Source organism: Eimeria tenella, genomic scaffold (assembly GCF_000499545.2).
Source record: "Eimeria tenella Houghton genomic scaffold, Eth_scaff107, whole genome shotgun sequence".
Taxonomy (NCBI): Eukaryota; Apicomplexa; class Conoidasida; order Eucoccidiorida; family Eimeriidae; genus Eimeria; species Eimeria tenella.
In genome coordinates, this window is record NW_013541469.1 from 44,945 (window position 1) to 58,763 (window position 13,819).

Consider the following 13,819-nt stretch of genomic DNA (forward strand, 5'->3'; position numbering starts at 1 on the left):
GCAGCAGACGGGCCCCTTTAGGAACTGCATGCAAATTAAGTGCCTCCCTTATTATTTGTTTGTATAATCATTTATTTATATACCCTCTTATTTATTATTTATTATTTTTTCTTTTATTTATTTATTTATTTATTTATTTATTTATTTATTTATTTATTTATTTATTTATTTATTTGTTTGCTTGTTTGTTTTACACGAACACAAGGCTCGGCTGAGCTCCCCTCAGCTGAAGAACAGACCCCACCACGGATTATCCCATTTATTTATTTATTTTTATTGATTTAATTTATTTATTTATTTAGATTTTACAATTTAAAATTTCACTATATTATTTTTATCCATACTACTGCTTATTTTGAACGGATGTGCGCCCCCAGGGGCCTCAGGGGCCCCGGGGGGCCCCCGGGGCCCCGGGAGGCCCCTGGGGCCCCCGGGGCCCCCAGGGGCCCCCCGGGTACAGAGTTTGCCCCACAGAAGGAGAGTTTCTTTGTTTTTGCTGTTGGAGCGATTTTAAAAATGGGAATATTTATTTGAATTGAAAAATAAAATAAAAAAGTGGAACCTGGAGGCTTTAAGCTGGGTAGCGGAGAGCCAAGGGCTGGGTTGGTTCGTGGTGCTGCAACTTGGAGATCTTTTCCGTTTTATTTCTTCTTTTATTTCTTCTTTTTATTTAAATTTGAAAAAGATCGAAAAGTGTCATTTGAAGACGGAGAAGACGCAGCTGGAGTGCCTCGAGGTGGCGAAGGGCGAAGGACCAGAAGGCATCGACGAGCAGTAGTGACACCCGAAAAAAGTGGAAATAGAACTTCGAAATAAATAAAAGAAGAAAATAAATATTGAAAATAAAATAAAGAACTGCAAAGCTTAAAATGGGAAAGAGACGCGGCGGCCGCCGCCACAAAAAGCTGAAAAACGAAAACGCGCATGAAGAACTCCCAGGTGTATGTACACCCGACGACTTCGCTGCAACAGCAGCAGCAGCAGCAGCAGCAGATGAAACTGAAGACTTCCCGCAGCAGCAGCAGCAGCGGAAGCAGCAGCAGCAGCCAGATGTGTCGGATTATTTTTTGCGGATAAATGAATTAATTAGTTCTTGTCCTTTTCACTCTTTGGAAGAACTGGAAGCTTTCGTTTCGTCCACAGTGGAGGAAATCTGCAGCCGAGTGGGTTCGGGAAAGCAGCAGATCTTGGTGATTAAAATACAAATTGAATATTTTAAAAAATAATAATTAATTTATTTTTAGTTTTTAAAACTTGAAAATAAATTAATTATTCATTTTAAAAAGGAATTCGACGAAATTCCAACTCAGAGGCAGCAGCTGCGAAAACGTGAACTTGCATTTCAGAAGATGCAGAAGTTCAAATTCAAGATTCAAATTCAAGATTCAAATTCAAATTCAAATTTCAACTTAAATTTAAATCTAAATCTGAATTTAAATTCAGATTCAAATTTAATTTCAAATTTAAATATAAATATAAACTCAAATTCAAATTTAATTTCAAATTCAAATTTAAATTTTCCTAGTTTCTCAGAGCACAGCAGCACAACCATCAGCAGTTCCGAAGAAACTGATTTGCCGCTAAATGTTTCCTTTTCGCTTTTTGAAATATATATTTAAATTGTTTTAAATTATTTTTAAGTTATTTTAATTTTATTTTAAATTTATCTCAAATTTGTTTTCAATTAGTTTTTAGTCAGTTTTTAATTCATTTTCATTTGTTCTCCGCTGTCTTTCACTTTGCCTCAAACCTGTTCCTGATCCTTTAGACTGTTAACTTTAATTTGGTTTACTTTTAATTTAATTTAATTTAATTTAATTTAACTTAGTTCTATTTGTTTTAATTTAATTTAATTTAATTTAATTTTTAATTCGAATATTATTTGAGTTGTTTCTGAATGTGCTGGCAGGGCCTGCTGCTGCTGTCAGAACGGCAGTGCAGCCGCGTAGCAGAAAAGTTGATTTCTTTACTTGCAAACTTTTTGTCTTTTTCTCCTTCTAGCAGCAGCAGCAGCAGCAACAGCAGCAGCAGCAACAGCAGCAGCAGCAACAGCAGCAGCAGCAGCAGCAGCGGCGGGCGGCTGCCTGCTGCAGTTGCTGCAGCAGCAGCAGCAGCAGCAGAACCTTCGCTGGAAGCCGCGAAGCTGAGGTGTCTGTACACCTGGCGGCTTCTCCTCAGCCACTTCGTGCCCCTAGTTTCTCAGCTGTCTGTACACCCCAGCGGCTCCCACGTGCTGCAGACGCTGCTGCAGTCTCTTCCTGCTGCAGTGCAGCAGGAGTTGCTGCTGAACAGCAGCAAAAAGGCCAAGAAAATAGCAAAGAAGCGCAGCCAGCAGCAAGAATCCCAAGATGCTGCTGCTGCTGCTGCAGAGCAGGAGGCGCAAACAAGTACGATAAAGAATCCCAGCTTTTATTTCCTTTGTTTTTATTTGCTGCTGCTTGCTGCTGCTAGCTGCTGCTTGCTGCTGCTTGCTGCTGCGCCCATAAAATCACTTGCTGCTTTAAACAGATAAAATCTGCTGCTCTTTGCACTTGCTGCTCTGTTCCACCAATTGATTTCATTTATTTATTTATTTATTTATTTATTTATTTATTTATGTATATTTATATTTATATTTATATTTATATTTATATTTATATTTATTTATTTATTTATAATTACGTAATTAATTAATTAATTGTTTTTTGTTTTACTTTTTCAGCTGCCGATTTATTCCTGTCTATGATGGAGCAGCTGCGGTAAGAAACTCCTGCTTTTCGTCTCCGCCAATATTTTGCGTTTCTCACTCCTTGCAGAATATTTAATTAATTAATTAATTAATTAATTAATTAATTAATTAATTAATTAATTATTTATTTATTTATTTGCTTGTTTCTTTATTTATCTGTGGGTTGTTTTTTCGTTTTTGTGTTTATTTAATTATTTTGTCTTCGTTTGTTTTTTGGTTCATTCTGAATTTGCCAATTTGCATTTTCTTTATTTCCCGAGTTTCTGATTTTGCCTTCGTAACAAAAAGCCAAAAGGCAGCAGCAGCAGCAGCAGCAGCAAAGCTGTTTGGCTGCAGCAACAGCAGCTGTCTGGCCGCCGCAGCAGCAGCAAAGCTGCTCCGCAGGAGCAGCAGCAGCACCACCAACAAAGCTGTATAGCAGCAGCACCAGAAAAGCTGCAATGCAGCAGCAGCAGCAAAGCTGTATGCCAGCTGCTGCAGCAAAGCTGTATAGCAGCAGCAGCAGCAGCAGCAGCAGCAGCAGCAGCAAAGTGCATGCGGTGGACTTTGCAGAAAAATGCCGGAGGGCTGGGAGGGCCTTTTGAAAAGCAAATTTGGCTGTCACATTTTTAGGGCGGCTGTGAGGGCTTTGGCTGGGGCTGACGGGCTGGTGGCCCCGGAGGAGGCGGGTGGGTTTTTGTTGAAGTTTTTTATTTCTTTTTATTTGTTTTATTTCTCTTTCGGGCTCTTCAGACTCCCCCTCTTCTCCTCTTTTCCAGTTCACTCCCGAGACAATTAGTGCTGCGCTCAGGCCGCCATCGATGTGGTTTTGGACCCTTGAAATGCTGCTGCTGCTGCTGCTGCTGCCGCTGCTACTGCTGCGGGCTCCTTTTTGTTGCTGTTCGCTGGCTTCGAGGCAGCTGTCTGTTGATTGCTTTCATTGATTTTGTTTTTGATTTATAATTGACTTTATTTGTTTCTTTTTGAATTCGTTTTTCGCGATAGGCCACCGGGCGCGCCGGCAGCACCGGCTGGACTCTGCGGAAGAAGTGAATTCGCTGGACGCGAAGGCCTCGGGTGTATGTACAGCTCTGCTGGCCACCCCGCCTTCTTTCGAAAAGGAATTAATTCATTTGTCAACAGAAATAATTCAAATTTTGCAAAAGGAAAAGTTCTTGCTGCCCTTCGACCCCTACGCGGCGCCTTGCCTGCAGGTCCTGGGGCTTGCGCTCCAGGCGAAGCAGCTGCGAGGTAAAAGTCATGAAATTTGCGAAACTGACTTTATTTTCAATTATTTAAAATTATTTAAATAGAATTTAATCTATTTTTGATTTAAATAAGGTTTTATAATTAAAAATGAATTCAATTCCTCCAATTTCCAAAAGAATCCGTCAGCTTTCCGCCAATATCAGTTCTCACTCGCAGCTGTCTGTACACCCCAGACGCCGGAGGCAGCAGTTTCACTTTCGTCATTTCTTTTTATTTATTTTATTTTTGTGAAGTCCCTACGGGTCTCGCCTTTTATTTAAATTAGTTCAGTTGTTGTTAATCATTATTTACTCGATTTAACTTCTTTTTTGTTTCATTTTGTTTCATTTTCTTTAATTCACTTTTTGCTGCTGCCGCAGAGCCACTTCAGCAACTTGTCGAAGCGCTTTTCTCTTCTCCCAAGGTATTTAAAAAACAGAAAATGAATTTTATTTTTTTGTTCTTTAATTTTCTTTTAGATTGCCATTTTTCTTTTTTGCTTTTACATTTTAAGTGCTGCCTTCAATTATATAATTTCCAATTCGAATGACTTTAATTTCTCATTCAAGTGGTTTTATTATCTAGCTTGAAAATTAGAATTATTTTAATATCATTTGAATTAGTTTTTAAATTTTATTTTGTTTTTGCTTTTGTCTTTTTCGAACAGGAAAAGAACAGCGACGAGGAACTTGTGAAATTTGCAGGTACATTTTTAAATTTCTTTTTTTTAATCCTTTTAATTCGTTTTTCTTTTTTGGTAGCTTTTCAATTTCTTTTAATTTCTTCTTTAATTCCTTGTTTATAATTATCAAAAATAAAATAAAGAATAAAAAAGCAAACGAAGAGAAGGAAAGAACAAATAAAAGAGTACAAGAACAAATAAAAAGGATAAATAAATGTAACAAAAGAACAGACACGAAATAATAAATGAAAGAATAAATAAAAGAATAAAAGAAGGAAGAGAAGAACAAAAGAAATAAAAAAGAATTAAAACTTCTCTTTTTAATTTTCAGAGGCCTTATCGGAGAGTACTTGTGGGAGTCGAACTTTGGAAGTTTTTTTTTCTTTTTTTTCTTCCCAAACTTTTCAAAAGTTTTTTTCTTCTTTTCTTTTGAAAAGGGCCCCGCAGCTCGCAGCAGGTGGGGAGTTTAATTCATTTAATTTAATTGATTTATTTAATTTAATTAATTTAATTAATTTAATTTAATTTAATTTAATTAATTTAATTTAATTTGGTTTATTTATTAATTTACTGGATTTTGCCTTTACTGGATTTTTGTTTTATTCTTTTTCACTTTAATTATATTTGTGTGTTGTATAATTCATTTCAATACTTATAATTGGATATAACTATATAAATATAATTATATATTTATTTTAATTCTATTTATATATTTGTATATTTATCTATTTGTATATGTTATATATATATATATATATATTATAAATTAAAAACAAATAAAATACAATAATGCCCATGTGGCTGCAAATGAATTTATTTAATTTTTTGCATTACAAATATTTGTCTTTGTTATCTTATTATGTCCCGGCTCCCGTTAAAGCTCGTTTCCGTTTGCTGCTGCTGCTGCTGCTGCTGTTGCTGCTGCTGCTACTACTGCTGCTGCTGCTATTGTTGCTGCTGCTACTGTTGCTTCTGTTGCTGCTGCTGTTGCTGCTGCTGCTGCTTTGCTGCTCAGGCCGCTTTGGCAATTTCTTGCTGCAGAAGGTGCTGCAGTCGCCGTCCTTTGAAGCGCCGCATTTGAAGCTGCTGCTGCAGGGTGACTTTTATTTATTTTTCAGAATTTTGAATTTAATTTAATTTTAAAGTTACTTAACATTACTTTGTTTATTTGTTGCCTTTTTGTTGTTTAGAGCTGTTTAAACCCAATTCTTTGTTCATTTATTTGTTTATTTGTAATTCAAATTATTTGAAATCATTTCTTTGTTCATTCTTTCATTTTTGCTGTTCACTATTTGTTTTTTTCCAGATTCAAAATTTGTTTTTCCTTCTGTTTGCTTCTCCATTTTTATTACTTTTGTTTTTCTTCTAATCTTTTTGTTTTTTATCAAAAAGATTTTTCGTTTAATTCTTTTTGTTTTTTATTCATCAAAATTATTTCCTTTTCAAATTTGCATTCATTTGGGACAAGCTGGACCTACGGAGGGTTCCTGCTGCTGCTGCTGCTGCTGCTGCTGCTGCTGCGGGGTTTCTGTGCGGGTTTTGGGGGCGCTTTGGTTTCTTTTGTATTTGCGGCGCCTTCCGGGTGTCTGGACACCTTTTTGCACTTAAAATTGCGCTGTGCATCATCTGCTGCAGCAGCAGCAGCAGCAGCTGTTCTTTCTGTTTTTGCTGCGTGTCCTTGCCTTAAACTTGCTGTTATCGTGTGCTACGTGCTGCTGCTGCTGCAGCTGTGCTGCGCATATTTGCTGTAGACGTGCTTGAATTGGGCTTTGCCTACTGCTGCTGCGGCAGCAGCTGCTGCTGCAGCTGCTGCAGCAGCTGCTACTTCAGCTGCTGGTGCTGCAGCTGCTGCTGCAGCGGCTGTGCTGCGCAGGTTTTCCGGGTTTTCACGTGAATCACGCTTTGTCTCCTCCTGCTGCAGCAGCAGCAGCAGCAGCAACAGTGCTGCGCACATCTGCGGACTGTTGGCGAATTGTTTTTTTTGTTCAGCTTTGGACTTCAAAGAAATTTTGTTTTGCGGAACTGGGGCGGTGCTGTGGCGGTGCGCGGAGGCTTGCAGGCGGCTGCGGTGTACGTACACCTCATTTGCAGGCAAACTGTTCGAAACTCTCAAAATAAAAGGCGGCAGTTCTTTTTCTTTTTCCTGGTGGTGTTTGCTGGGCCTGTGCGCTCCCGATGACCTGCCGCAGCAGCTGCTGCAGCAGCTGCTGCAGCAGGACGGCGAGTCCGCGGCGCACGAGGGCGCTGCTGCTGCAGCTGCTGCTGCTGCAGCGGCAGCGGGGAGCCGCGCAAATCAAGACGAAGAAGCAGAGGACGAAGCTGCTCAAGAAGCAGAAGAGGGGCCAGAAGATCCCAAAGGATCTGAAGAAGCAGCAGCAAAAACAAACGAAGAAGACAGTCAGCAGCAAATTCGACTTGTGGACATTTGCACTCCCACGGGCTGCTCCGTGCTGCTGTCGCTGCTGCGCTTTCCCGCCAACACAATTCAGCCGCTGAACTCGGGATTCAAAAAGTTCGTGAGAACTGCTGCGAATTTGAATCTGAAAATCAAGAAATGGAGAAACAAAAAGGGTCCTCCCGACATCGAAACGCAGTAAGTCGGGTCTTGAACTTAATTCCCTGTAATTTGCTTTTCTAGCATTTCAATTTCCTCCAATTTGCACTCCTGGGCTCTCCAGTTTCCGGGAAAGCTGCAGTTCTCAGCGCAGGTCTTGGGAGTTTTTCTCGCTGTTGGCGTGGGAAGTTGCTCATGAATTTGAAATTCAAAAGATGAAATAAGCAGCAGCAACATGAGTTTTAAGAAAAGTGTTCAATTAGTCTTTTTCTCCGTCGAAATGTCTTTCTTCTGCTGCTGCTTTGCTGCGCTGCACCGCTTGAACTTCGGGTGTATCTACACATGCTGCTGAAACGGCGCGAAGCGCCGCGCGCGCCGGATGCGTCTGAAAATGAATATAAATAATAAAAATAACCTGCAATTCATTTATAAATATAATAATTACTCAAAGTAGTGCCCGTGGTGAAGAAAATAAATCCAAATTCCGAAGATTTTCTTCTGTGTTCCCGCAGTTCCCTCCTAGAACTCATGACCACAAACCGCCTGACTTCTCGCCTGCTGCAGCAAATTGCAGACACTTCCACCAGCAGCATACAGCCCAGCAACATTCACTATTTGATAAGACATTTAATTCCTTTTGTCCCTTCCTTTGCCCTCGACCCTGTCGGGGGATTCGTCCTCACCTCTCTCTACAACGCAGCCACTGTACGCTGACGCCTCTGCTGCTGCTGCTGCTGCTGCTGCAGATGATGGCGGTGTCCAAAACTCGCTGCGAATTCTGCTGCTGCTGCTGCAGCTGCTGCAGCTGCTTCTGTGCTTATGTTCTTGGGGCTGCTGCAAATGCCCCTGCTCCTAGGCCGCGGCTTCTGCTCATGCTGCTGCCGCTGCTGCTGCTGCTGCTGCTGCCGTGCTGCGAGGCTTCAGCCCGAGCTGAAGCGGGAGATAGTGGAGGCGCTGCTGCCTGTGGAGTTGGAACTGAGGGAGAAGAACTACACGGCGTACATGAAATGCGAAATTTACAAATTTACAAAAGACAAAGAAGAGTGGCAGAAGCGGCAGGAAAAGAGAAGCAAAACGAGAGTGGGCCTTTTGCTGCAGCTGCTTCCAGCAGCAAAAGTCTCGGCCACAAAATCCGAAATTTGCACAACTTGAACTTTCAAATTCTTCCCAAACTGCTGCAGCAGAAAGCCACAAACTGTCGAGACACTCCGCACTAAAATTCAAATTAAATTTAATTCTTAAAAGCTGCTGCTGAAAAACAAAATTGCTGCTTTCGAATTTGTTTTATGGCTTTCCGGGGTGTCAGTGTGCAGGAACTTCGCCGAAAATACGCTTTTAATGTTTTATTATTTAAATTGTTTTTTATTTATTAAAATTGTTGTTTTATTTTACTTTTTATTCTTATTTTCCTTTGTGTTCAGCTGAAATGAAATGTAACACTGCTTGAATGCCGCATTCAAGTTGAATTCAAATTAGTTGAATGCGCCGGTGGCCCCTTGAGATCTTTTCTGAATTGTCTTCATTTACGTCATTTAATTCTTTTTTTTAAATTTCAAAAATTAAACAATAAAATGTTTTCTCAATTTCTTAATTGCTTTTATTTCCGTCATTTAGTTGCTTTTGCTTTTTTGTTTCCAGGAGTTGTTCAAAGATATTATTTCGGACGCAGCCATTGAGGTGAACAACCAGGAGGCTGCAGATCTTTTGGTGAGTTTCTCCATCTTTATTAATACTTTTAAATTTAAAATAAATTTAAAAAAGGGAAAGGGGGAAAATACAAAAGCTAGACACGGGAGGAATAGCTGAAGCTGCTGCTGCTGCTGCTCCTGTTGATGTGCTGCTGGAACAAACAACAAGTGGAAACACGAAAAAAAGGTGGAAACAAATTATAAAAAGGAAAAAGGCATTTTACGTTTTAAAAAATGAATAACATTGGCAATATTATCGTTAGTTTTCTTTAGTTTTTGCGCTATTTTCTGCAGCCAGACAATCCGAAGGGCAAGAAGGCCGAGGCCGAGTCGACACCACTGCAAAACGAGGGAAAAGGGTTTCGAAAACCAAAAAACGAAAATAAAAACAAAAAAGGAACAATTAATGGAGACGAAGAAGAGGAGATAAACACCAAGGGGAAAGCAGAAAAAGAAGCCAAACGCGCAATCGACGAAATATTCCTTGGAGGAAAGCCGAATAGTTTCGAATATATTCAAATTCAAAACACTCTTATTCTAATGAAAATTAATGCATTTATGAAAAGTGTTGTTTCAACATTTTTCATTCAGAATTATAGGCGAACTTTGCGAATAGTTGAATTTAGTCCAGTGCCGAATCAACAAACTCCAATTGTGGCTCATCTAGTTGCAAAGTGACATATTCGACAAATAAAAAAGCGGATTCCAAATTGCCAGATAAATGAATTTAATTGCAAAAAATTGAAAATGAAAATAAAATAGTGACTGAGGATATTGGCGATAAGTTCAGAAGGTCCTTTTGAAAGATAGCGCGTCTAAAGGGCTATGAATTCGAAAATTTCCATTTCCATTTTGATTTGTCTTTTTCCTGTTTTTGTATTTTCAGCATTTGAGGAAAAGCAGAAGGGAAAAGAGAACAAAAAGAAGAAACAGCTCACTGGGAAGGCCAAAGAGAATTCAAATCCTCCAGCACCTTCAAACGAAAATGAAAATGCGAATCTGAATAAGACAAAAAACAAAGACTCCGCTTCCGACACAACTCTGGATTCATTTGAGGAAGAAAACACTTCGAAAAACAAAAAGGAAATTGCGAAAAAAAGGAAAATAGAGGTTTGTTCTGTTTCGCACGAAGTTTTGGTTCTGTGGGCGCATTTGAAAGTTTTTGGATCTGTCTTTAATTGCCCATATTGCATTTCTGCTTTGTCGTATATATTATATCCATCCTTATTCATGAATATTAGATGCATAGAGACTTATATTTCATTATTCAGACTATTTCTGTCGACTTTGTTGTCAAGATGCGTCCTAGGGAGCAGGCTCCCGGGTTATTGAATTTGATTGCACAGGGCTGTTGAAATGGTTGAAAGTTTGCATTTCTGTCTTATTCATACTCTTTACGTTGCTTTCTTTGTTGTAATTTTGCATTTGTCTCATTTATTTGAGTTGTTTTGCATTCATTCATGTATTTGCAGATGGAGAAGCTGGAGGCAGCCGCGAGCCCCGTGAATTCAAGAAAGAAGAAAGCTGTTTCTGATAGCAAGAACAAACAATGAGACTGAATCGGTTGGAGGGAAATGGGGCGAAATATATTTTAAAAATATTTATCTCCACATGATTGGCTTTTATCTTCGCATGATTGACTATTTCTTTCAATTAATTCTAGTCCATTGGACGTGCAACAGCCTGTGCACGACCCGACCTTCTTCCCTTTAGAATTCTAATTTCCTGAGGGTAATATTTTGCAATTTGAAGAACAGAAATAACGAAATTAATCCCTTTTACAGTTGCTATTACTAGCAGACTTCGCTATTGCCACGAATCACATGAAGGCAGCTTCCACTCTCCTGCACTGCAGCGGAGTGGAAGTTCATGTCTGGAACAAAGTGTGGCATCTCTTCGGGAGGGCCGAAGATACTTTGTAGCAGCTGAGCATTAATAGATTAATTCGCTTTTCTAGGAATAAATTAGTATGCAAAGAGTTGGATTTGTAAGTCGACTGGGAGGCGAATCTGCAGCTGGTCTGCCTTCTGCAATGCTCAAAAGCGCTTTCCAGTTGCGTCTCCACTCGAAAGCCAACGTGGGTAGAGGATAAAGTCTTCAATTTGCATAAAACCAGTCTCAAAGATGTTGAAAATAGGGATTTTACTTAGGAAGACTGAGCTCCGCGTAAAAGAAAGCTGGGGCCCCAGAGTCGAGCAGGGGGCCCCCATCAACGGAACAGCGACACTGATTGTGCGGAAAGCGGGCATAGACCCGCGAATTAAGAGTAAAATTGAATAACTCCTCTTGCGGAAATCTTGGGAAGATAAAGTTTACTCAAATTTTTCGTCAGCAGATCATTTGATCGGTGCCGAGAGAGCGCTATGAATTGACTGGTCTGGTATGTGATGGAGAGCAGCCACTCAACGCAGACGGCTTCCCAAGCCGCAGAAGAGCATAATTTAGTTTGAATTGCGTTGAAAAATGCAAATAAGAAATGAGTTGAGGGAATGTCGCTCAGTTTCTGTTCCGAGTTTCAGCTGGGCTTGCAGAGCGTGCTTGCTGCCGACGGCGATACGCAGTGTCTGCCGTTGGACGCGAGCAAAGATGAGGCAAAGGGGACTTTGTATGAATTCATTGATGTTCCACCTGAAGTTTGTGAAGGTTCTGGCGCTGCAGATGAGGGTTTAGAGCATTCTTTCGGGGGCACTGCCGCTGCGTGCGGCAGCGCAGCGCGCAGCAGCAGCTCCTCGGGGAACTGCAGCAAGCCGGCGCTCCTCTCCAGTTTGTTTTCCCGCAGCTTGCACGAGTCCGCAAAAGCATTTAAAGAATCCAAATATGAAGACGTTCTCGAGGATTCTGGGGATCCGCCCCACCGCGAGATCATTTCGCGTTTCTACCGACTCAAGGCCATCAAGCACCCCCACCTCTGCGCCTACACGAACGTGCTGCGTTCAAAAAGGCGAATTTATTTGGTTTCCGAGTACTGGTCTTTGTCTCTGCAGGACATAATCGACTCCTGGAACGAAGAAGGTGCTGCGCAGCCCCGCGAAACTGCCCCCACCGCAGACCCACCGCCAGCAGCAGCAGCAGCAGCAGCAGGGGCTGCGCCGGCGAGCTGGGACCGGGGAAAGCTGCAGTTTCTGGCGCGGGTGGCCGCGGAAACTCTTGCTGCAGTGGCGCACCTGAATAGCTGCGGGCTGAGCCACGGGCGGCTGCAGCCGCGCACCATCCGCATAGACCCGCAGGGAAATGTGCGGCTGAGCGAGTGGGGCCTCTCTTACCTCACGGGGGGGGCCCTCTTGGCCCCCACTGCAGACTTGCTGCCTCCCTTCTCACTGCTGGCCCCTGAGCAGCTCCTGGGGGGGCCCCAGCTGCTCCAGCTCTGCCCCGCTTCTTCCAAACAGGACGTCTGGGCCCTCGGCCTGCTTTTGCTGCAGGTGCTGCAGCCCCCCTGGGGTGTACGTACACCCGAAAGCGGCCCCCCAAGCAGCAGCAGCGGTGCACCAGCAGCGGCAGCAGCAGCAGCGGCAGCAGCAGCTGACCCGGAACAAGCTGGTAAACGCGAAAGCCCGCATGCAGACACCGAGGATTCCCACCGGGGAAGTCTTGCTGCTGCTGCTGCTGCTGCAAATGGAGAAAAGGGAAATGACACTCCCGGGTGTACAGACAGCTTCAGCAGCAAGCTGCAGCAAATCACCCAGCTGGTGCTCTACTGCGGCCTCGGCCTTGACTTCCAAGTCCTCCGCCCGCTGGACCCCGCGCCAGACGCAGCAGCAGAAGCAGCAGACTCGCCCGCAGCAGCAGCAGCAGCAGCAGCAGCCACGGCGCCTACAATTTCTGCGGTGGGCACGGAACTCTCGCGGTGGCTGCTGCACCGGAAGCTGCTGCTTCTCAAGATGATGGCGAAGGCAGCGGGCCCTCCGTGCTTCATGCTCGCGCAGTGTACATACACTGCAGCACCCGCCACAGCAGCAGCAGCAGCAGCAGCAGGCGGGAGCGGGAAGCAGCCTTTGCAGCACGTCGCCGGTGCAGCGGAAGCGCCGGGCAGCAGGGAGCCGGTGCCAACCAGTGGTCATGCCGGAGCAGCAGCAGCAGCAGCAGCAGCAGCAGCAAGAGCTTCTCTTGAAGAAGCTGAGTCGAAGCTGTTTGAAAGCTGCTTAGTGGAACTGGTCAAATGGCTCTCTGGGGCTTCGCTGTGTCACCGCAGCCACTTTGGCTGCTCCCGCTGGCTGCAGCAGAAAGCAGCAGCAGCAGGCAGCACGCCCGAGGCGCCAGCAGCAGCAGCAGCAGGCGGCAAGCCAGAGGAACCTGCAGCAGCAGCAGCAGCAGAAGCAGCAGCAGCAGGGAGCGAGGCTGCTGCGCGGCAGCAGCTGCTGGAGGAGCTGCAGCAAGTGAAGCAGTTTTTGCGGGCGTGTTTGACTGTGCATCCTTCGAGCCGGCCGTCTGCTGCTGCGCTGCTGTGTCTGCCGTGGCTGCAGCAGGCGCAGCAGCAGCAGCAGCGCTGGTGTCTGAGGGGCGCGGAGTGTGTGGGGTTTATAGCGGAGTTGAAGGTGCAGGAGGAGCTGAGCAGGGTTTTGAAAGACCTCGAGGAGGGCGAAGAAGGTCAGTCGAGGGTTTAGGGTTTAGGGTTTAGGGTTTGGGCGAGGGTTTAGGGTTTGGGGTCCAGGGCTTGCCTGCCGCTGCCTGCGCCTGCGCCTGCAGCAGCAGCAGCGCAGCAGCAGCAGCAGCCCGCCTTCCCCTGGCTGCCGCACTCCCGCTGGGGCCCCCGCTGCAGCAGCAGCCTCGAGCTGCTGCAGCGAAACCACAACATAGGCCTTGAGGAGTTCTTCTACTGGTGGCAGCTGCAGGGCGGAGACGTCCACGCTGCGCTGCTTGCTGCTGGCGCCTTCAGTTCGGTGCCCCCCCTCTTTGCCCTGCCTCTTTGCTGCCTCAGGGGGCCCCCCCGGGGGGCCCCCCGG

The 13,819-nt window shown here is 44.0% G+C and overlaps 3 protein-coding genes across 3 annotated transcripts in view; all 3 read left to right on the plus strand.

The window, feature by feature from the left end:
• Nucleotides 1-1,897: 1,897 nt before the first annotated feature.
• On the plus strand, nt 1,898-2,742 carry ETH_00003210 (uncharacterized protein; the record flags this gene model as incomplete). The annotated part of the gene is made up of 2 exons (XM_013372763.1): nt 1,898-2,387; nt 2,702-2,742. The coding sequence occupies 2 exons, from the start codon at nt 1,898-1,900 to the stop codon at nt 2,740-2,742; spliced, it is 531 nt and encodes a 176-aa protein (XP_013228217.1).
• A 542-nt stretch (nt 2,743-3,284) lies between these two features.
• Nucleotides 3,285-10,432, plus strand: ETH_00003215 (Similar to protein required for cell viability Yjl010cp, related; the record flags this gene model as incomplete). Its single annotated transcript, XM_013372764.1, has 12 exons — nt 3,285-3,396; nt 3,713-3,958; nt 4,336-4,379; nt 4,623-4,659; nt 5,653-5,733; nt 6,627-7,230; nt 7,704-7,896; nt 8,116-8,271; nt 8,830-8,898; nt 9,174-9,381; nt 9,766-9,989; nt 10,352-10,432. 12 exons carry the CDS (start codon nt 3,285-3,287, stop codon nt 10,430-10,432), a joined length of 2,055 nt encoding a protein of 684 aa, XP_013228218.1.
• Nucleotides 10,433-11,368: 936 nt separating this feature from the next.
• ETH_00003220 (TBC domain-containing kinase (incomplete catalytic triad), putative) overlaps nt 11,369-13,819 on the plus strand; it is a gene marked incomplete at both ends in the record, with an annotated part of 6,906 nt that continues 4,455 nt past the window's right edge. Inside the window, 2 exons of the mRNA XM_013372765.1 lie at nt 11,369-13,463; nt 13,563-13,756. Of these exons, the coding sequence (XP_013228219.1) occupies nt 11,369-13,463; nt 13,563-13,756 (2,289 nt within the window). The remainder of the gene's footprint in view (nt 13,464-13,562; nt 13,757-13,819) is intronic.